Source organism: Bos javanicus, chromosome 21, assembly GCF_032452875.1.
Source record: "Bos javanicus breed banteng chromosome 21, ARS-OSU_banteng_1.0, whole genome shotgun sequence".
NCBI lineage: Eukaryota > Metazoa > Chordata > Mammalia > Artiodactyla > Bovidae > Bos > Bos javanicus.
The window spans coordinates 59,238,762-59,259,681 of record NC_083888.1 but is presented as its reverse complement, the minus strand read 5'-3'; the positions used below and the strand labels follow the sequence as shown (position 1 = coordinate 59,259,681).

The window sequence follows — 20,920 nt, the reverse complement described above, 5'->3', positions numbered from 1 at the left end:
CTTGCATATTTACCTGGAAGTAAATGACTTAGTTGTACTTCTGACCACAGCTCTGAGGTTGCTTTATTAACCGTATACAGTTGCCTCTCTTAATTTCTGTCATTTGATTATTTTCACTGGGGAAAACAGAAGGGTGGTTCTGGGCATGTGTATGAAAAAGTAGAGCTTGGAAAGACTGCTGACCCCTCTCCCTAACCTTTTAAGGAATGAACCCCAGTGTTGATATTAGTGGGGTAAGTTTATTTTGAAGGGGCAGATTGAAGACAACTGAAACCCTAGTTGGACTCCACGTGAAGATTCTGCAGGAGTATTGTTTCGCATTGGAGTCTTTACCTTTTTTTGTAGATACTCTCAGACTGCCGTGCGGTCCTGGTTGTCCTGGGACCCTGGTGTGCCGATAAAGTAGCTGGAATGATGGTCAGAGAGCTGCAGAAACACATCAAACATGAGCAAGAGGAGCTGCACCGGAAGTTTCTGTTGTTCACAGACACTTTCCTACGGAAAATCCACGCCCTGTGTGAAGAGCACTTCTCCCCTGCCTCGCTTGACCTGAAGTTTGTCACTCCTAAAGTAATAAAGCTGCTTGAGATCTTACGCAAATACAAACCGTATGAGCGGCAGCAGTTTGAAAGCGTGGAGTGGTATAATAATAGGAACCAGGATAATTACGTGTCCTGGAGCGATTCTGAGGATGACGAGGAAGATGAAGAGATTGAAGAGAAAGAAAAGCCAGAGACAAATTTTCCTTCTCCGTTTACCAACATTTTGTGTGGAATTATTTTTGTGGAAAGAAGATACACAGCCGTGGTCTTAAACAGGTAACTCTCTGAGATTAACATTTTTTCCCCTGTAGTAGAACAGGCAGCTTTTTGTTGTTCTGTGAAGTGATACCTTGTAATAGCTTTAAGAGCTGGGCAGAAGGCTTAGGGACGCGTCCTTCACTTGGCACCATCACGTCAGAACTCAACGTGTAACGCTATCCTGGGATCAGCAGGATGTTTGTATATACAATCACTTGACTGAGGTTTTGTTCTTAAAGGATGTTAATCTTTTCTAATCCATCTGAAATCGAGTGCAAGTACAGAAAAATTAAGTTGACATTAAAGTAAACCTTCCTTGTTCGGTATTCAGTTGTTAGATTTAGTTCAGATATTTATTAACCTGTGACTATGGTGTGTTCGGAGAAGGCGGTTGCACCCCACTCCAGTATTCTTGCCTGGAAAATCCCATGGACGGAGGATCCTGGTGGGCTGCAGTCCATGGGGTCGCTGAGGGTAGGACACGACTGAGCGACTTCACTTTGACTTTTCACTTTCATGCATTGGAGAAGGAAATGGCAGCCCACTCCAGTGTTCTTGCCTGGAGAATCCCAGGGACGGGGGAGCCTGGTGGGCTGCCGTCTATGGGGTCGCACAGAGTCTGAAGCGACTTAGCAGCAGCAGCAGCATGGTGTGTTAGTGGAGAAGGAAATGGCAACCCACTCCAGTGTTCTTGCCTGGGAAATCCCATGGACAGAGAAGCCTGGCAGGCTACAGTCCACTGGGTTGCAAAGAGTGGGACATGACTGAGTGCACACACATGATGTGTTAGGCGTGGTTTTGAGCATTTCACACCACGCTTTCTCCTTCAGGTGATATTAGGATAAATTGTATCAGGATATTGCTGTGGCTAGTTTTTCTGTGTTAGCTTTTTTTCTTAACAAATGCCTATTCAAGTTTGCACATTTGCAGTGAAAAGCATGTAACAGCTGGGTTTGAAATTTGAATTGGTTCATAGACTACATATTAAAATTTTCTGAATCAGAAGATAATAAAAATGTTAGGGAGGAATTCAGAGAATACTGGCAAAGGTGGCAGTGAATGCCAATTAGGTTGTAAATTTCCACCCTACCTCCTTCTTCAGTAGAAGTGTATTTTTCCTGAATATAGACCCAACCAAGGAGCTTCACTTCAAATTTGTGTCACGTGGTCACTTAATGCATATTTCTTTTGATTTGTGGATGGTTGCTCTATTATTTGTAAGGGCCAAAAAGAGTCCTTATTTAGTACTTCAAACTACTTGTTTCTACAAGATCTATTAATTGGCCAAAGTTGATCCCTAAGAACCTTTTCTGCAAGTATTGATCTCTGAGGAGAAATTAAACTTTGTTTCCTGAGGTAATTTGGGGTTTAAAAAAAAAAAGAACTGCTTCTGACTTGAGAATGTACTTGAGTAACGAGAAATTGGACTCTGGGGTCGTCATCTGGCGGTTTTCAGTCTGGAAGTTTTCTTAGTCATTGGGCCTGATCCTGATGATGGATATGAAGTGAAATAATTTTAGGTAGTGAATTACATTGAAATCAGAAGTTTAAGATTGGAAAGGAACTTCCCTGACTAATCCAACCCACTTACTCTTATAAGCAAAAAAAAAAAAAAAAAAAAGAGGAAAGCGTCCAGAGGATAAGTGATTTGCTCTGAGTTAAATTGCCAGTCAGTGGCAGAGACCATTCAAGAATCCTGATATTCTGCCTCCTCGTTTCCACTTCTTTGTATAATCATCATGCCCTTGGGTATCACAGAACGCTAACAACCAGAGCTTTACAGTGGGAAGACTGCCAGGAGACAGTCCAGGGAGTGCACGACTACTCAGGTTATTTTTTAGAATGGGGGAAAGGCATTTTGGGGGTCAGAAAAGTTTAATGTTGGCACAGTTCTAAGCCGAGTTCTAGACGGACTCCCTGCCCCACACAGGATGGGTTAAGAATTAAGTACATTTTCTGGGGCTTGGAGAGGACTGGGGGTTCATTTTCTTCCTTTTTTCCTCTTTTGTACGTGTGTTTGTAAGTATGGAGATGTGCCAGTTTTCACTGAAGGAATATTAGCCTGAAAAGGTTTATCAGAAATCAGTGTTACTTCCTGTTGACTTTGAGGATCAGATTAATTGCGATCAACTTTCTTAAAGTGTGCCTGGCATTTAGTGTTGGATGATGAATCAGGAGTGGTTTGAGGGTTTACTTTATGGGCAGCTAATTAAATGTACAATAGAGGTCTTGTTCCAGTAAGCTTTTTAATAAGCTTAGAAAAACTTCCTGAAATCCAGATTCTTTCCTTCCATCAATTTAATGGGAGGAAAAACCACTCTTCAGCAAACAGTTTCACGGGAGTAGAAGCTATTGTAATACATGGGCGGTTTTCTACTCTCCTAATCAGAAAAATAAAAAACAGCTACTTCTGTTGTATGTGTACAGTCTTGGGTTTACAGTTTTTCTTTTGCCTTATATACTGAAGGCTTTATCGTCTATAATTTACCTTTTGTATCATTCAGTCAGTTCAGTTGCTCAGTTGTGTCTGACTCTTTGCAACCCCATGGACTGCAGCACACCAGGCCTCCCTGTCCATCACCAACTCCCGGAGCTTGCTCAAACTCATGTCCATTGAGTCGGTGATGCCATCCAACCATCTCATCCTCTGTCATCCACTTAGTCCTGCCTTCAATCTTTCCCAGCATCAGGGTCTTTTCCAGGGAGTCAGTTCTTTGTATCAGGTGGCCAGAGTATTGGAGTTTCAGCTTCAGCATCAGTCCTTCCAATGAATATTCAGGGCTGATTTCCATTAGGCCTGACAGGTTTGATATCCTTGCAGTCCAAGGGACTCTCAAGAGTCTTCTCCAACATTGTGGTTCAAAAACATCAGTTCTTTGACACTCAGCTTTCTTTATGGTCCAACTCACATGCATATACATGACTTCTGGAAAAACCACAGCTTTGACTATACAGACCTTGTCAGCAAAGTGACGTCTCTGCTTTTTAATGCGCTATCTAGGTTGGTCATAGCTTTTCTTCCAAGGAACAAGCATCTTTTAAATTTCATGGCTGCAGTCACCATTTTCAGTAATTCTGGAGCCCAAGAAAATAAAGTCTGTCACTGTTTCCTTTTTTCCCTATCTATTTGCCATGAAGTGATGGGACCAGATGCCATGGTCTTAGTTTTTGAATGTTGAATTTTAAACCAGCTTTTTCACTCTCCTCTTTAACTTTCATCAAGAGGCTCTTTAGTTCCTCTTTGCTTTCTGCCATAAGGGTTGTGTCATCTGCGTATCTGAGGTTATTGATATTTCTCCCAGCAATCTGGATTCCAGCTTGTGCTTTATCCAGCCTGGCATTTCGCATGATGTACTTTGCTGCTGCTGCTGCTGCTGCTGAGTCACTTCAGTCGTGTCTGACTCTGTGCGACCCCATAGATGGCAGCCCACCAGGCTCCCCCGTCCCTGGGATTCTCCAGGCAAGAACACTGGAGTGGGTTGCCATTTCCTTCTCCAATGGATGAAAGTGAAAAGTGAAAGTGAAGTCGCTCAGTTGTGTCCGACTCTTAGCGACCCCATGGACTGCAGCCTACCAGGCTCCTCCGCCATGGGATTTTTCAGGCAAGAGTACTGGAGTGGGGTGCCATTGCCTTCTCCGGATGTACTCTGCATATAAGTTAAATAAACAGGGTGACAATATAGAGCCTTGATGTACTCCTTTCCCAGTTTGGAACCAGTCCATTGTTCATGTCTGGTACTTTTATATAGTTTTAAAATTTCAGAACACTCCATGAGGGAAGAAGATAGATGTTTTTACTCTATCATAGATGATATTTCTCCCAGCAGTCTGGATTCCAGCTTGTGCTTTATCCAGCCTGGCATTTCGCAGACCTCCTGAAATAACTCAAGGATCAAGTGGCAGAAAGTGACTTCCACTCTCCAAGTTTAGAGCTCTTTTCACTGTGTGATTTATGAGTATCGTGTGACTTTGGCATTGAACAAACCTGGGTTGATGTCTTCTCTCTATCCCCCATCCCTCCACCCCTTTCTTTTCCCAGTAGCTTTGTCTTTACAGAGAAGTTGCAGGGATGTACTGAGTACCCTTACCCATTCTGGGTTTCCCCCATGTCTTATGTCAGTAACATCTTACCTTATCAGGGTACGTTTGTTGCAACCAAGAAACTAACGTTGGTGTATTACTATTAACTAACTTATAGACTCTATTGGATTTCCCCAGTTTTCCCATTAATGTCTTCTTTTTAATCCAAGGTGTACCAGAGTTCATTTAGTTCTATTTCCCTAATCTCCTTTGGTCTCTTACGGCTTCTTGTTCTTTCCTTGTTTTCGACGACCTTGATGTGAGGAGGACAGGTATTTTGTGGACTGCCCCTCAGTTTGAATTTGTTTGATGTTTTTCTCAGGATTAGACTGGGTTTTAGCATTTGAAAGAAGGCTGCGGATATGAGGTGCCCTTCTCGTTGCTGTGTCTTAGGGGGATTCGTGGTCTCGACACAGACCATCGTGGGTAATGTTAAACTTCATCACGTGATTATGATTGCACTTGCCCATTTCCTCCACTGTGAAGTTATTATTTTTCTTATTTCTTACTTTATTCTTTGGAAGCAGGTCACCGAAGCTGGTTTATCTTGGGGAGAGAGGAATTCAGCTTCATGCCTGGAGAGGGGCTTCTCTGTGTGTGTTACTGAAATTCTTCTGTAAGGGAAACATGTTTCTTTTATCCTATTTATCTGTTTATATTTGTTGACTCATGTTCTTTTATCACTGTGGACTTGTGTTTGTTTATTTTATACCTTGGTTATGATCTGATGCTGGGTTAGTTTTCTGTATAAGTTATTCCACCGTGGGCCACTGGGGGCTGTTGGAGGTTAGTGCCTATGTCCTTTTGACATGCCCCGATCCTTCTGATTTTTGAACCCTGCCTGACTTTCTGGTAGAAGAATGCTTCAGCCATGGAATCAGCCATTTCTCCGAGGAGCCCTGGTTCTTTTTATCTTCACTCACTTTTTAGGTGTATATTCTGTGCAAGTTATTTCACTTTTTAGAGCCTCAACATCTTCATCTATAAGATAATAATAATACCTCCCTTTCTTACTGAGTCGTTAGTGAGAGACAGTGTATACAAACACCGCCGTCTTACCGCCTGATATTGTGCTCGGGGAGGCTGTGTGCACGCACAGGGTGGGCCTGTGCCGGCCACGGTGAGGAAGGTACAGAGGTGGACGGTAAGCACCAGCTCTTTTAGTTTTTAGAGTAAGTTATGTCTGCTGAATATGATTGTATTTATAAACTCTTACATTTTTATGTCTGCTGAATATTATACAGTTGCCATTGAATTTTAATACTTTTTAAGTTATGTTTTCTTAGTAGTTAATTTTCATGGAATTTTACAAAAATACTGGTTTCAGGTGAATTTGAAAACAGGAAAAAAAAAATCACTTCCTTGCTAGAGATTGTTTGAGGAACTCTAGTGAGCTGCTGTCTATGGGGTCGCACAGAGTCGGACACGACTGAAGCGACTTAGCAGCAGCAGCAGTGAGTGTTTGCTGCACTAGAGAACAGCATTCTTTATCAGACAGCTTGCTTTTGGAACAACTCACATAAACTCAGTGTAAAATTAAAAGAACGAGATTCTATCCTGGCAGTTCTGTGGTACCGTGAGATCTCAGGGCAGATAGTGTAGCCCTTATTAATACAAGTGCCCTGACAGCAGTAGACCTGGGTTTGTTTTTCTGGAAGCCCATAGCTTGTCTGTAGGGATTCCTTACACGTATCTGATAAAGAAATTTTTGCTTTTTAAACATTGTGAGCATAGGTATGTAGCATTTAATTGCTGCTTACAAGGGACTTTGTCTTTGAATGTGCTCATTGTTTCTTCCGTTCCCTGCAGTCCTGATGAGAGTCTCATTAAGGAGAAATAAAAGTATTCTTGGTGCTTCCAATTCTCAGCTAGTTGAAGTCTACCAGATTTATTATTTTAGGCAAATTAAGATACATTCTCTGCCTAATTAGGAGTAACTGGAAATGCATTTTTAAACCTCTGTTTTGTTCAAATTGCTTGTTTACATAAACTAAAGTTTGGAAGTACATATTATTTCTACAGTAATTGATTTCATATTTTAGATGTTGGGGCATGCAGTTTGCGTGTAACACTGTTTTCTGTTACTGACATCATAAGTTCATAATAACAAATCTTTGAACATATTAAAAAACTTTCTGACTTTGAACATTTTAGGTACTTGAACTATAGAGCAGACTCTCAAACCAACCTAGGCATGCCAGTGTTTTACTGATTTGGAGACAGGAAGATATTCTAGATGGCCATTCAAGGTTTTTCCCAGGGCTTTGATATTAGTCTGTTTCATGTACTTATTAAAAAAAAAAAAGAATGGTTTGACTTAAAAATGCAATTTTCTATTAGGAATTTGTGCTACGTTGTATGACTTCAGAGGAACCATATGGGATCACTTAGGTCAGGTGTGGAACCATTTATCCTGTGTGCTGAGTTTTCCAATGTGGATATTTCCAAAATAGCTGTAATGGCAACACTAACTGTTAACCTTCTGCACCCATGTAACGTGAGCCTGTCCCGTAGCTCTTTTTCATTTTGTAGCCGAGGGCCCGCTTTCAGGGACAAGCTTTCTGGGTTGATAGAGAGGAGCAGGCAGGAAGGGGAACGAGCTCAAGAGCCTATCCTAGTTCCTGCCCGGATGGGAGGGGAGTTATCTCAGCCTTGCAGGGAGGCACGCTCTGTCAGCCTTGCAGGGCTGAAGCTCAGTGGCCTTTCATGCAGCACTGTGGTCAGTGGCCGTCCGCAGGGCCATGAAGTGTTGGGAATGGAGATGCTTATCAGCGGATGGAGGCTTTCCTTGCCCTGGAGCCCTCCTTCCAGGGGGACAGGGCACTGGGGTAAATCGAACAGAAATAACATGCTTCTTTCTTTGCACATGCAGCTAGGACTCTTACCACACGGAAAGAGAGGAGAGTGAAGTTTCCCTTGGGGTGTTTGGTACTTAACTCTCGGAAAGCTTGGTCATAGAGACGGGCATGACCAGTGCGGCAAGTTGTGCGTGCGCTTAGAGTGTGTGTGGCTTTTTCATTATAGGGCTTGGCCTAAAGCCAGAACACATGGACAGTCCATGTTTCTCTCTGCTGAGCGCTGTCACTTCCCAGGCCACGTTTCTGTGAAGGTCATTACTGCCAAATTAGAAAGTTTGAGGGACTGTGACCATTTTGTTCACCCGTGTCGTGTAAATCAACCCTGTCTTTGGTGTTCTGAGTATTTAGTGCACAGATTGACACAGAGAAGAGCGATGGTGATTTCTTTTTAAGCTAGAGGAGGGAAAATCCCAAGACTGGTTTGTTAGGTATGTGGGCAAAAAAATTCCTGTTTCCACTTTAAGAGAGACCCTACAAACAAAAGTTTAATTTTTTTTTTTTCCCTCAGCAGTGCTTAACTTCCAAATGTGTATAATTTTCTTAGATTGATAAAGGAAGCTGGCAAACAAGATCCAGAGCTGGCTTACATCAGCAGCAATTTTATAACTGGACATGGCATCGGAAAGAATCAGCCTCGGAACAAACAGATGGAAGCGGAATTCAGAAAACAGGAAGAGGTAAGCTAAGTGAAAATAATTTTACAGTAACAGTTTTCAGAACATATATAAACTCTGCCCATAGGAACCCCCTCTCTCTATAGTTCCTCTGCATTTTTTTGGTGATATAGAGTACTCGTAAACAGAGACTCACTGTTTCCCTTGAGGTAGCCGAACGATGATTCTCATGTGTAGAATTAGAATACCTGTCTGGTAAATCAATTTTGTGTCTTAATTGCCATCGGCCGTTTTATTTTCCTTTATGGGGCTGAGGATACACAGCTACGTTTCATAGAAGAAGACAGCTCGTGTAAATATAACTCTTGCTGACTTGTTATGATTCTGAAGCAACAAACTGAAATCTTTTTCCTAGAATGTGTTTTGTTTGCTATTCAAAGTCCTACCTTGGTTGACTATTTTAAAAACAACAATATATTTTAAAGATTTTTGGTTTAATTTTTTTTCATGCTTTTTATTCAAGATTTGATATAGGAAATAGCACTGTAAAGATGATAAAAACCTAACATAGTGTTCCTGGCTTGCAAATAAAAACTTTTTATGTAAAATTTGTTGTTTAAGTTAAAAGCAGAATCATTCATGTTGAAGTCATTTTTCTTTGATAATACTCCAAGTTTGGGGAGTTCAGTAGCCAGAGTCTTGACAGATCAGTCTAAAACCCAGCTTAATTTCTTATTTAACTTACGCTGAATTGGGAAATGATGTTACCTTAAATCTAGTATGAAAAAACTTTTCAGTTAAAAAAAAAATCATTTCTGATCCGTTAAATTAAGTATGTCCCAAGATGTTGGAAAATAAGTGATGCTTTGCTTGTAGTTTTTAATTCCAAGTGATTTAGGGATTTTAGTGACACAGTTTTGACATCTTTGGAGGGATGTTGGCATAGGTGCACAGACATAGGTCCCATAGGGAGGCACAGAATATCCACAGGATTTCAGAAGTGAATTCATTTGGTCACTCTGGTGGTTATTAAAGAAGCCAGTGTCTTTAGCCAAAAGACTGTGATTTGTCCATGGGTGCTTCTCTAAAGTAGAAAGGCATTTTGATTTTTTCAAGTCATGTTCAGCTGAAAATGTCTTTGAATCAGAGTTTCTTTGTCCGGATGTTCATGGCGTCTGGAGTTTTGTGTGATACTCATTGTTTTTAGCCTGGCCTGAATTACGAGTGCTCAGAGTACTGTCACAAATGACAGTTGTCCCTTCATTTCACTGTGCTCTTTTCTTTGGAAACTTTGTTAGAATTCCTTTTCTTGGTGGATTTTTTTCAGGTACTTAGGAAATTTCGAGCACATGAAACCAACCTGCTTATTGCAACAAGTATTGTGGAGGAGGGTGTTGACATACCGAAATGCAACTTGGTGGTTCGTTTCGATCTGCCCACAGAGTATCGATCCTACGTTCAGTCGAAGGGAAGAGCGAGGGCACCCATCTCTAATTATGTAATGTTAGCAGACACAGATAAAATAAAGAGTTTTGAAGAAGACCTTAAAACATACAAAGCTATTGAAAAGGTAAGATGTACATGTTATCTGTAAGTTATTCCTGTGCATATAGAAATAATAAAAACAGTTGTATCTTCAGAGATTAGTCTCAACAGAGGTGTGCAGTGGGTAGATTATTAGACAGTTGAGAGTAATTGCACAGAGCCAGCAGTATTTTACAATAAAATGGCAGTGAAAATGGTCATATAGGTTACTGGGGAAGATTAGGAAGTACACTGTTCACGTGGACGGTGTCGTCCTCGTTGACTGAGTTGGAGACTGGTTTGAGAGTGATGACACAGCCCAGATACTCATGTAAGACTGGTGATCGCTTGTGTGCTGGTAGGTCGGTGTAGTTCAGTGTCTTGTTCCCTGTATGGGAACGTCTCCATATGGCTGGAGCTGGGAAGGATGCATTGGGAAAAACTGTCTGCAGCAGGTGGCTCTGGAGTATTGAGGTATGTGTTTAGGAGAGAGAGATATTTCATGTCAAGAGAGCTTTTTCTTAGGTTCAGTGGCAGGAAAGGCATTTGTTCTCATAAATTCTGTTCTGAAACTGCTCAGATCTTGCGAAACAAATGTTCCAAGTCGGTTGATACTGGGGAGGCCGACACGGAGCCCGTGGTGGATGACGACGATGTTTTCCCACCGTATGTGCTGAGGCCTGAGGACGGTCCCCGCGTCACGATCAACACAGCCATTGGGCACGTCAACAGGTACGGCCGCAGGCTACGTGGTAGCCAACCTGTGAGAACCGTGAGATTTCGGTCTGACTCTATAAGTATTGTGTTGTTCACCATCTGCAAGCAATAACCAATCTCTCCGTTTATGGCCTGTGATGCCTCAGTGACAGAAAAAGAAGTTGCTTTTTTCTGTTCCTTGTTTTTTTTGGTCAGAATGCAAAACTAGTATTGTGCAGAAATAAATATTTCTAGTATTGTGCAGAAATAAATGTTTCCCTTCTCATTGTTAAGGCTGACCTAATGAATGCATACATCTTTTAATTGGATTGAAATTAATTTTGCAACGCTCACTGTTCTTTTCTAAATCTTAAAACTTGTTTTGTGTCAAGCGTTGGCGGCCATTGAATTTTCCTTTAGCAGAAACGGGAGACTTGATACATTAACTTTTTTTTTTTTTTAAGTATATGCCATTTTATCCGTACTTTGTCCTGATTTGGTGATAACATTTTTAAGAACTAAGGAAAGCAGATGCATAGCTAGATTACATATCAGTATAAATTTCATGCAGAGGCAAAATCGAGGAGCAGAAAATGTAAGCGTTTCTTTTTAACTTTTTATTTGGGAACAGTTTTAAACTTTAAAATATTGCAAGGATGCTTTAAAATGTTCCAAGAATACTGCAAAGAACACCCAGAGAAGATCCACTCAGGTTTCCCAAGAATGTTCTCTGAAGGGAAAGGGTCCAGCGCAGGGCCATGGAGCGTGCTTGTTTTCCTCGTCTGTCTGGTCTGATTCATCCTGGCAGCTTTCTTCAGTCCTTCTTGGGCTTGAATGACCTTGAACGTTTACAGGATGGCAGGCCAGTCACTGTGTCGTCTGCCCCTCAGTGTGGGTTCATTTGGTATTTTCTCATGCCTGGACCCCGGTGCGCGTTTTTGGCCAGCACGTCAGCGAAGCGATGCTCGGTTCCTTGCATTCTGACCGGGTCACTCTGTGTCGGTTTGTCCTCTGGTGACGGCGGCGACTGTAGTCACTTGCGTGAAGTCGGCCAGCTTTCTCTCCTGCATAGTTGCCTTTTCCCCCTCCGTAATTCATGAGTATTTCATGGGGAGACATTCTGAGATTATATAAAATTCATCCCTCTCCTCAGTTTTCACCCATTGATATTTCTTGCCTAGATCGATTATTTCTGTGATGTCTTCCAAATGGGGATTCTCTGACTCCCTAATTCTTTCTGCATTTATTAGTTGTCATTTTGCCATGAGAAAGAGCTTTCTCTTTTCTCTGTTTATTTGTTCCTTTTATTTTTTTTATCCAGTGTGAACTAATGGACTCCTGTTTGGCTCAGTCATTTTTAGTCTTTTACTCTCGTTTCTTGTTTATTTTGATGTGAAAATTGTGTAAAATTTGGCTGATGAAGACCCTTTCGGTGTAACTTCAGTGTCTTTTTAACACATCACCATTATTCTTTGGACATTTCTGTATTTTAAGGCACACAAGATGTTCTAGACTCACAGTTTCCCTGCCCTCAGGCTAGATATTGGCTATTTCTCCAGAAGGTCCTGGCTCCTTTTAGTGGAGGATGAGTTGTGTTTAGAAACCGAGGTATGTTCATTGCCTCTGGAGTATTATTGCTGCCGGGCTGTTTGGCAAATGGAGCTAGAAAATACGTCCGTGCCTTTTCACGCGTGTTACACCTGTATCTGACTGCCTGTCTGTGGTTAGCTCCAGTTTGACTGTGACTCCAGAGGGTTTGTTCTTGCTGTCCCCTTTTCCATCTTTCTCCCTGGCTGTCTTGTTTAATAGTGAGAAATCTCAATTCCCCTTGTCGTCAGATAAATTACTGTTTAGGCTCCCCATACGTAGCGGTCTCCCTCCTCCAGGGGCTGCCCCGTGTTCAGGAGCCCTCGTTTTGCAGGTCCTGGCCTTGCAGCATCGCGGCCCATCCCACTGCCCTCCTTGTGTGCATCCTCTTCCCCGCCAGGTTGGCTTCCTGTCCCGGCCCCCTCCCTGCTCGGGCTAAGCTCCCTCAGGGCCGGCTTCCTGCCTGCCTTCCTTGTGTTGTTGTGGGGTGGCCCGGTTGTTTTCCTGCCCTCCTTGGGTGAACACCGGGCCCACTGCTGATGCCTGCCTTGCACAGGCCCCCACAATTGTTGGTGATCACTAAGGAACAAATAGCGGTTTGCTCCCTTAATGGATTCTGAACAATACTTTCTGCACTGTCCAGTCATAGCTCTAGACCTATACGGCTGTTGATGCTCAAGTATCAATTTTAATGAAAATTAAAGTAAAAAGTTTAGTTTCTTAGCTGCCCTTGCCACAGTTCAAGAGCTCAGTGGCTTCTCTGTTGAACAGCACAGATATAAAACGTCATCTCAGAGTTTTATATATATATATATATATATATATATATATATATAAACATACTAGTCCATCTTATTGACAGTTTGAAGCAGTGACGCTGAAACCACGCATATAAATACCTATCCAGTAGAGGGAAAGAGGAACATAAAAAATCAAAGTGTAGAATGCGAATATCAGTTTTTTTCCTTCTGTTTCTTAGTTGTAGACTCAGTGTTACCATTTCTTTTTTTTTCCCCCCCCACAGATACTGTGCTAGATTACCAAGTGATCCGTTTACTCATCTGGCTCCTAAATGTAGAACCCGAGAGTTGCCTGATGGTACATTTTATTCAACTCTTTATCTGCCAATTAACTCACCTCTTCGAGCCTCCATTGTTGTAAGTTTAGAAAAAGAAATGATTGTGCCTTAAAGTTAATGTCGTTAATGGATTTGTTTTCAGCTTCTCTAAGGCTGTGCAAGTTATAGGTAAATTTGGCTTTAAATCTACTTTAAAAAGTACATTTTAAAATCTCTTTTGTAGTCAACTACGTGTTCGAGTCTTCAATAGACTATATATATGTAATTTGTAGACTCTCTGAATTAGGCTAGACGACCTCTGAAGATTCCTCTAAAGTCTTTTACTCTGAACATTTCTGGCGGCATCATTCACTTGTGGCTTTAGATCCTTACAGTGACACAGAATTCATTAAATACATTTGGGCTGTTCTAGTGATTTTGTTGTTGATTGGAAAAATACACCTTTATACAATTGCTGTCCTTGGTCTCAATGCTGATATATTAAATTCTTACTGAAATTTAAATTCATCAAGATTGTAAACTCTTTATGATAACCGGTGTAGGTTTTACTGGGCAGGATTTTGAAAGATGGCTTTCAAATATAGACAATAGTATCTTTTAAAACTGGCTGATGTTTTTCACAGTGAAGAACTTTGGTAAATTTCAGCTTTAAAGATACTAGGGCAGAGGTTTCATCTGTGTTTTACGCGCCGATACTCCAGCTCCATGCATATACTGTGGACATGTTTTTTTTGTAACTTCCAGGGTCCCCCGATGAGCTGCATTCGGTTGGCTGAAAGAGTCGTGGCTCTCATTTGCTGTGAAAAACTGCACAAAATTGGTAAGAGTGTGTGAAAAACACATGTAAATAAAAATAAAGTTAAAGACATTGTATAACAAAAGCACCCCAAGGGCTTTATGGGTCTCCAGGGTTTTGTGAACGCCTTGCTGGTGGTGTGCTTCGGGGAGGATAGATGTAAGTGTGATGTAACTTGAAGACCCTGTAAGGTGGAAGAGCTCTGTTTTTCACAGCTGAGCAGCTGTAATGTATTTGCTCTCATTTCTAACTCCTTTTAAATATATAAATGTAATAAGGCCTTCTGACTGTTGAATCGTGAACATTTATGTTTTGTGTTGTAATGTATCAGTTTCTCAAATTAGTCTATATTTATGTACAGATAAAAGTTTTTTAAAAAATGGGTGGACTTGTTTTCCGGTGGCATTCATAAAAGGATGATCTGATACTGTTTTCCTGTTTACATGTTTTTGTTTTTGAGTCTTAAAACAGAATTTATAATCCTCATCATACTGAATATATGAACCTCACAATCGACTTTGCCTTCAGTTATCACACGTGATTACTCTTCTGGTGTTAAAAGCACAGATGCTTTAGTTTTTGTGATTTGTCCAGTTGTTTCCCAGCACAGAGCTGCTCTGGATGATCCACTGATTAATTAGGCAGAATCAGGATTGAGCATTTTATTACAAAATCACGTTCCTTCTCTTTACATTTCTCAGGCGAACTGGATGACCATTTGATGCCAGTTGGGAAGGAGACTGTTAAATATGAGGAAGAGCTGGATTTACACGATGAAGAAGAGACCAGTGTTCCAGGAAGACCAGGTTCCACAAAACGAAGACAGTGCTACCCAAAAGCAGTAGGTATTGGTTAGAACCAAATACAAACCTAGCCTTTCTGACTTGCTGTTGCTTGCTGTATCAGGCCCGGATTCCTTTGCTTGGCTTCCCAAACCCGTGCAGTGCAGCCCACCCCGTGGGTCTCAGCTTGTCTCCCGGCCTCGTTCACAGCTCTGCTCACAGCAGCCCCGTCGCTGTCACATGTACAGCATGTGCCCTTTCTCACTTCAGACATCGCTTTTGTTTTTCTTCTCAAAAGGATTCTTGTGTTTATCACATTCTATCCAGAATGAGTTAATGTCATTTAAAGAGACAGTCTTTGTTTCATTCACTTTAGTGGCCAGGTCCTCGCTCTGCCTTACACTGGGAACTAAGACCTCGAGGGTATGTGTGCTAAAACAGGCATGTGCCGTACAGGGTGAGGGGCGCACGGCAGGTGAGCCCGCGACTTGTCGGGAGTCAGGGTGTGGCCTGACGGGCCATAGTCAGCTTTTCCCACGTGTCCTGTCTAGCTGTAACCATGCGGGGCTGGAGTACTTATTTTAAAAATATTAGTCAATATTTTTACCTTACTAAACCCCCAGACAAAAGCAGAAATTTGCTATGTACTTTGATCTTAGCTTAAATATGATTCTTTTTATTTATTTTTTTGCAGTTTTATTGAGTTTTTACTTTTTTTTAAAAAAGTTTGCACCCAGCTAAGCATTTTCAAGATTCAAAATCATGTCACTTTTTCAAAAATCAGGAATTAAGTTATCCGATTTTCTGAACTGCTTATTTTCTCATATCCAGTTTTCCTATTCTAACATTACCCTAGAGGTTCTTGGGCTAGTTTCATGTGACAAATGTTACCACTAATAAGTGTTTTGAGAAGCATAGTACTGCTTTGCATCCTGTGTAATTAATAGGTGCATTCTGTACTGTCTGATACTCTAGTAACTATATCTCTTAGCCAGCATTTCCACACCTTTTAACTATAGATGTAATTACTTATATTATTGAGCCTTGGAAACTATAGACTATTGGGTGGGGTTGTATGAATATTAGAAGTTTAGAAACTTAGTTTAGTTTAAGTCATAGTTTACTCTTTAATCAGGCAGCCATTAAAAATAGTACTGACTTGTATTGACCCTGAAAGATATTCTCATTGTAGTAACCGGAGCTAAAAATCAGTGATACATTTGTTTTGTGGTTCCATTTGTAATGAAAAATATGTATGTGTATATATTTATGTGCATTTATTCTGGAATGTATACATTTATTCCAGAAAAGTCTGGAAGATGATATGGTATGTGACAATGTTACTAAAGGTTATCTGAGTTTCAGGATTATGTAGGATTTTTAAAAACTTGGCTAGTTTTATTTTCTGACATTCAACAGTGAGTAAAGACTCAGAAACCCAGGGAAGAAAAGCTTTATTCTCTAGTCAAAAGAAATAGATCAAATGAAATGTTGCTGTTTAGTTGCTAAGTTGTATTCCAACTCTTTTGCAACCCATGGACTTTAACCCACCAGGCTCCTCTGTCCGTGGGATTTCCCAGGCAAGAATACTGGAGTGGGTAGCCATTTCCTTCTTCAGGGGATCTTTCTGACCCCGAGATTGAACCTATGTCTCCTGCATTGGTAGGCAGTTTCTTTACTATTGAGCCACCAGGGAAGCCCACATCAAATGAATAGTATTGTGTTAAAAGACCCTGCGGTGTTTGATGGTTTTGTATGCTTCTCCGGTGAGGTTAAGTAAATGAGGAGGTCTCCTGCCTTGGGTCTTAGTTTCCTCTCATCAGCTTTTAGTAAAGCCAGGAAATAAATTTGTTTTCTTGCCAACATCTGGAAAAGAGGTGAATACGCTGGCACTTGTTGCTTACATTTTTCTTTCCACTCCCAGATTCCAGAATGTTTGAGGGAGAGCTACCCCAGGCCCGGTCAGCCCTGTTACCTGTACGTGATCGGAATGGTCCTGACGACACCTTTACCTGATGAGCTCAACTTCAGAAGGCGGAAGCTCTACCCCCCTGAGGACACCACAAGATGCTTTGGAATACTGACAGCCAAGCCCATACCTCAGGTGGACGTTTCATAGTGGCCTTTTATGTTGGACTGTCTTTTTTTTTTTTTTTTTTTAAAGGAAAAGTGACTTTAAAAGTACCTGTCTTTTGTTACCTCAAAATGGTCACTATTTTACACTTGGAAGTGTCTCTCCTGTTCCCCTGATAGAAAGCATCATTCCTCTTCTGAAGTTAACTGTTTATAATGAACTGAAATCTTGGCTAACCTTGGGCTTTATTTTTCTCTCTCTGAAGATCCCACACTTTCCTGTGTACACGCGCTCTGGAGAGGTGACCATATCTATTGAGTTGAAGAAGTCCGGCTTCACGTTATCTCTGCAAATGCTTGAGTTGATCACAAGGCTTCACCAGTATATATTCTCACATATTCTTCGGCTTGAAAAACCTGCACTAGAATTTAAACCCACAGACGCGGACTCAGCCTACTGCGTTCTACCTCTTAATGTTGGTAAGAAGGACCCAGACGCTAAAGCGTTGTCTGTATAGTAGCTAAAAACCCAGTGTTGCTTAACAGTGAGCTTAACTGAATATGGTACAGGAATCTCTGATAACTCTGAGCTAGGCACATGGAATGAACGTAGAGCTTGAGGGAGGGTCTTACCCGTATTATTACATTTTAACAAGCTTAAAGATCTTTTTCTTCCCTAAGTTAATGACTCCAGCACTTTGGACATTGACTTTAAATTCATGGAAGATATCGAGAAATCTGAAGCTCGCATAGGCATTCCCAGCACAAAGTATTCAAAAGAAACTCCCTTTGTTTTCAAATTAGAAGATTACCAAGATGCAGTTATCATTCCAAGGTAAGGTGTTAAGTGGAAATCAAAGTGGAGGTGACACTTGCTTTTGAAGATTCCCCCTGGGCACGTGGGGCAGGTGGTGGGCTGTGACCCTGGCATGGCCATGGCCAGTAGAAAATTTAGGTATCTCCCAGTGGTAGGCCTGTGCCGCCCAGTTTACTTACATAAAAACAAAGCCTGAAGTGCGGTTGGTGAAAGGATTTTACTTTGTGAAGCTCAGCTCATCTAAATGATGTTGATAGGCTTTCTTTGTAAAACCTCCATCCTTTTAATCCCCACAGTCTTAAAGAATTTGGTTATAAATAACAGTTTATTAAAGTTGTTGAAAGGCATGGTGTTATTAAGCGGATGAAAGTAGTTAATTACAGTGCTTTGCTGTATGTGCCCTAAGTCACGTTGGTCATGTCTGACGCTCTGTGACGCTGTGGACCGTGGCCCGCCAGGCTCCTCTGTCAGTGGGATTCTCTAGGCAAGAATACTGGAGTGGGTGGCCATGCCCTTTTCCAGGGACTCTTGCAGACCCAGGGATTGAACCCGAGTCTCTTATGTCTCCTGCATTTGCAGGCAGGTTCTTTACCACTAGTGCCATCTTTTTGGTAAAAATTTAGGGGATAAAGTTTTGGAGCATTAAGATTAAATATCACATTTTTTAAAGAATTAAAATACTGGCTGCAGTTGTCTTAGGATTTTGTTCTGTTTTGTTTTTTCTGTTCTCACTTTGTACCTCAGTGCCACGTTTTAAATGTTTGTTAACAGCAGCCTGTCAATATCAGAAATGGTGCAGTAACATACGTTTTGTGGGGCAAGAATCTTTTGTGTTTAGCGTTAGTAATATATAAACTATTTACTTGGTTGCTTGGATATTGAAAGTTTTCTATACTGTTTATATTGATGAAATTAGAGATATTTAAAGGAGCCATTTAAGCTCCAATATTTTGGCCATTTGATGTGAAGAGCACACTCTTTGGAAAAGTGCCTGATGCTGGGAAAGACTGAAGGCGACAGGAGAAGGGAATGGCAGAATATGAGATGGTTAGATAGCATCACCCAGTCAGTGGACATGATTCTGAGCAAATTCTGGGAGGTAGTGATGAACAGGTGCTGTACCTCATGGGGTCGTGAAGAATCAGACACGACTTAGCAACTGAACAATGACAAAAGGAGCCATTTGGCTTTCATGTGGTATCAAAGTATAGATATTTAGAATAAGGATGAGATATTTAGAATAGGAGAGAATGGAGAGTCAGGTTTTCACTTGATGTAAATATAGTTTCTCTTGGCTTAAATTCACTTGAAATGTATTAGAGTTGAAGTGTCATTGTTGTTATATATTTTTAACCTTTTGAACTCTTACTTTAAAATCATAATTTGCATTTCTGTATTCAAAACAGTTTGTGTTTTGAGAATAGTTGATTTAAACCATAAAGTCACTGGAACTGTTTTTCTTGTTTAGATACCGCAATTTTGATCAGCCTCATCGATTTTATGTCGCTGACGTGTACACTGATCTTACCCCCCTGAGTAAATTTCCTTCCCCTGAGTATGAAACGTTTGCGGAGTATTATAAAACAAAGTATAACCTTGACCTGACCAATCTCAACCAGCCGCTGCTGGACGTGGACCACACGTCTTCACGGTAAGGCACTCCAGAGACGGCACTTGGGCTGTAGCTGTGCCAGCTTCCCCAGGTCAGCAGGCAGGTGGGGGGGCTTGTGGTCCCCGCGGCCCACCTGTATGTAGACCTGAACTCAGGAGGTCCTTGGCACACAGTTGCCCAGAGCCTGGTCCAGGGGTCTGCAGTCTGAATGAGCTCTTCCAGGGAGCTGCCCTGAAGTCGTAGAGCCGCTGTCAGAGTGCACTTGTTTTTGTCTTTGATAAGATTATTTTGAATTTTTTCTAGACTCAATCTTTTGACACCTCGTCATTTGAATCAGAAGGGGAAAGCTCTCCCTCTGAGCAGTGCTGAGAAGAGGAAAGCCAAGTGGGAGAGCCTGCAGAATAAGCAGGTAGCACGTCCACTGTCACTGGCATGACTTGGTGTTTTGGAAGGCGCTTGAGTTTTATGTCACCAAGTGAACTGAGCGACTTAGGAGTTTTGGGAAGTTGCCCAACACTTAGGTTTTGTTTTGCTTTAATTAATGTGGCATATTGACTTCATTTGAATGTCTTTTTTTTAATTAATTTTTTTTATTGAACAGTAGTTGCTTTACAGAATTTTGTTGTTTCTGTCAAACACGATGAATGTCTTTTTGGTAAGCATGAGAGGTTTGGTCTTTATGCTTGGTCCGCTGGTAGCCATTCTGTCATGAAATTCTAGGATAAATCCTGTTTTCCTTAAAGGGTTAGTTTTTAAAACATTTCTAAAAATAAGATTTTGCTAGTGTTTCTGATTTTTGTCTTTATTCATCAGTGAAATTGATTTTTAAGTTTTATTTTTATTCTCTTGTGTGCTTGCTTTATATTTACCTCTCCACAATTTACACTCATCCACATGTTTTGCTCACTCACAGATACTGGTTCCAGAACTCTGTGCTATACATCCAATTCCAGCATCACTGTGGAGAAAAGCCGTTTGTCTCCCGAGCATACTTTACCGCCTTCACTGCCTTCTGACTGCAGAGGAGCTCAGAGCCCAGACGGCCAGCGACGCTGGTGTGGGAGTCAGGTCACTTCCTGTGGATTTTAGGTATGCCTGTGCTGTGGGTCAGAAAGAACATGGCTCATGAAATCCCGTTTGCAAAAAGCACTGACTTTGGTTCACATTTTAATTTTATGTAGAATAATTTTTTAAAAGATTGGAAAGAAAATGTGGTATCTATTTAATACCTGAAATAGTTGCATCATTTGACTCCTGAGTGAACATCGGTATATTGAGTCATCGTTTGCTGATGCTCAAAGGGAGAGGAGAGCCTAAGGTCAAAACCAATGGTTCCCTTTTCAGTGGTGGCAGTTCAAGTAAAAATGGAAAGAGTTGTTTGTCTCAGGGCTGACATTTTAAGGCTCTTCCTCTTTTATAAATCAAATATGTGTTAAAGAGCAGTTGCCTCCGTGTGCGTCTTCAGTTGTTCTGTTCTCACTAGTCAAGTCTCTGCATTCTAAGGAAATTACTGGTTTAATGACTCAGATTTATTTTGCTTATCCAGTTGGCAAGAGCAAGTTGCTTCAGGAACTGAGGAACTTGTTAAATAGTACCGATCACT

At 41.2% G+C, this 20,920-nt stretch overlaps 1 protein-coding gene across 10 annotated transcripts in view; it reads left to right on the top strand.

Moving 5' to 3' along the window:
- DICER1 (dicer 1, ribonuclease III) overlaps nucleotides 1–20,920 on the top strand; it is a 75,422-nt gene that overhangs the window by 35,976 nt on the left and 18,526 nt on the right. For 8 of the 10 annotated variants that reach the window (XM_061395231.1, XM_061395232.1, XM_061395228.1 and 5 more), the window contains 13 exons: nucleotides 346–818; nucleotides 8,283–8,415; nucleotides 9,680–9,922; nucleotides 10,457–10,608; nucleotides 13,184–13,316; nucleotides 13,982–14,057; nucleotides 14,735–14,874; nucleotides 16,740–16,919; nucleotides 17,155–17,368; nucleotides 17,570–17,723; nucleotides 19,174–19,356; nucleotides 19,621–19,726; nucleotides 20,231–20,406. In XM_061395231.1, the coding sequence (XP_061251215.1) occupies nucleotides 346–818; nucleotides 8,283–8,415; nucleotides 9,680–9,922; nucleotides 10,457–10,608; nucleotides 13,184–13,316; nucleotides 13,982–14,057; nucleotides 14,735–14,874; nucleotides 16,740–16,919; nucleotides 17,155–17,368; nucleotides 17,570–17,723; nucleotides 19,174–19,356; nucleotides 19,621–19,726; nucleotides 20,231–20,406 (2,363 nt within the window). Of the gene's footprint in view, nucleotides 1–345; nucleotides 823–8,282; nucleotides 8,416–9,679; nucleotides 9,923–10,456; nucleotides 10,609–13,183; nucleotides 13,317–13,981; nucleotides 14,058–14,734; nucleotides 14,875–16,739; nucleotides 16,920–17,154; nucleotides 17,369–17,569; nucleotides 17,724–19,173; nucleotides 19,357–19,620; nucleotides 19,727–20,230; nucleotides 20,407–20,920 lie in introns of those variants that run through there. The other 2 variants (XR_009732170.1, XM_061395236.1) reach the window with 2 other exon arrangements.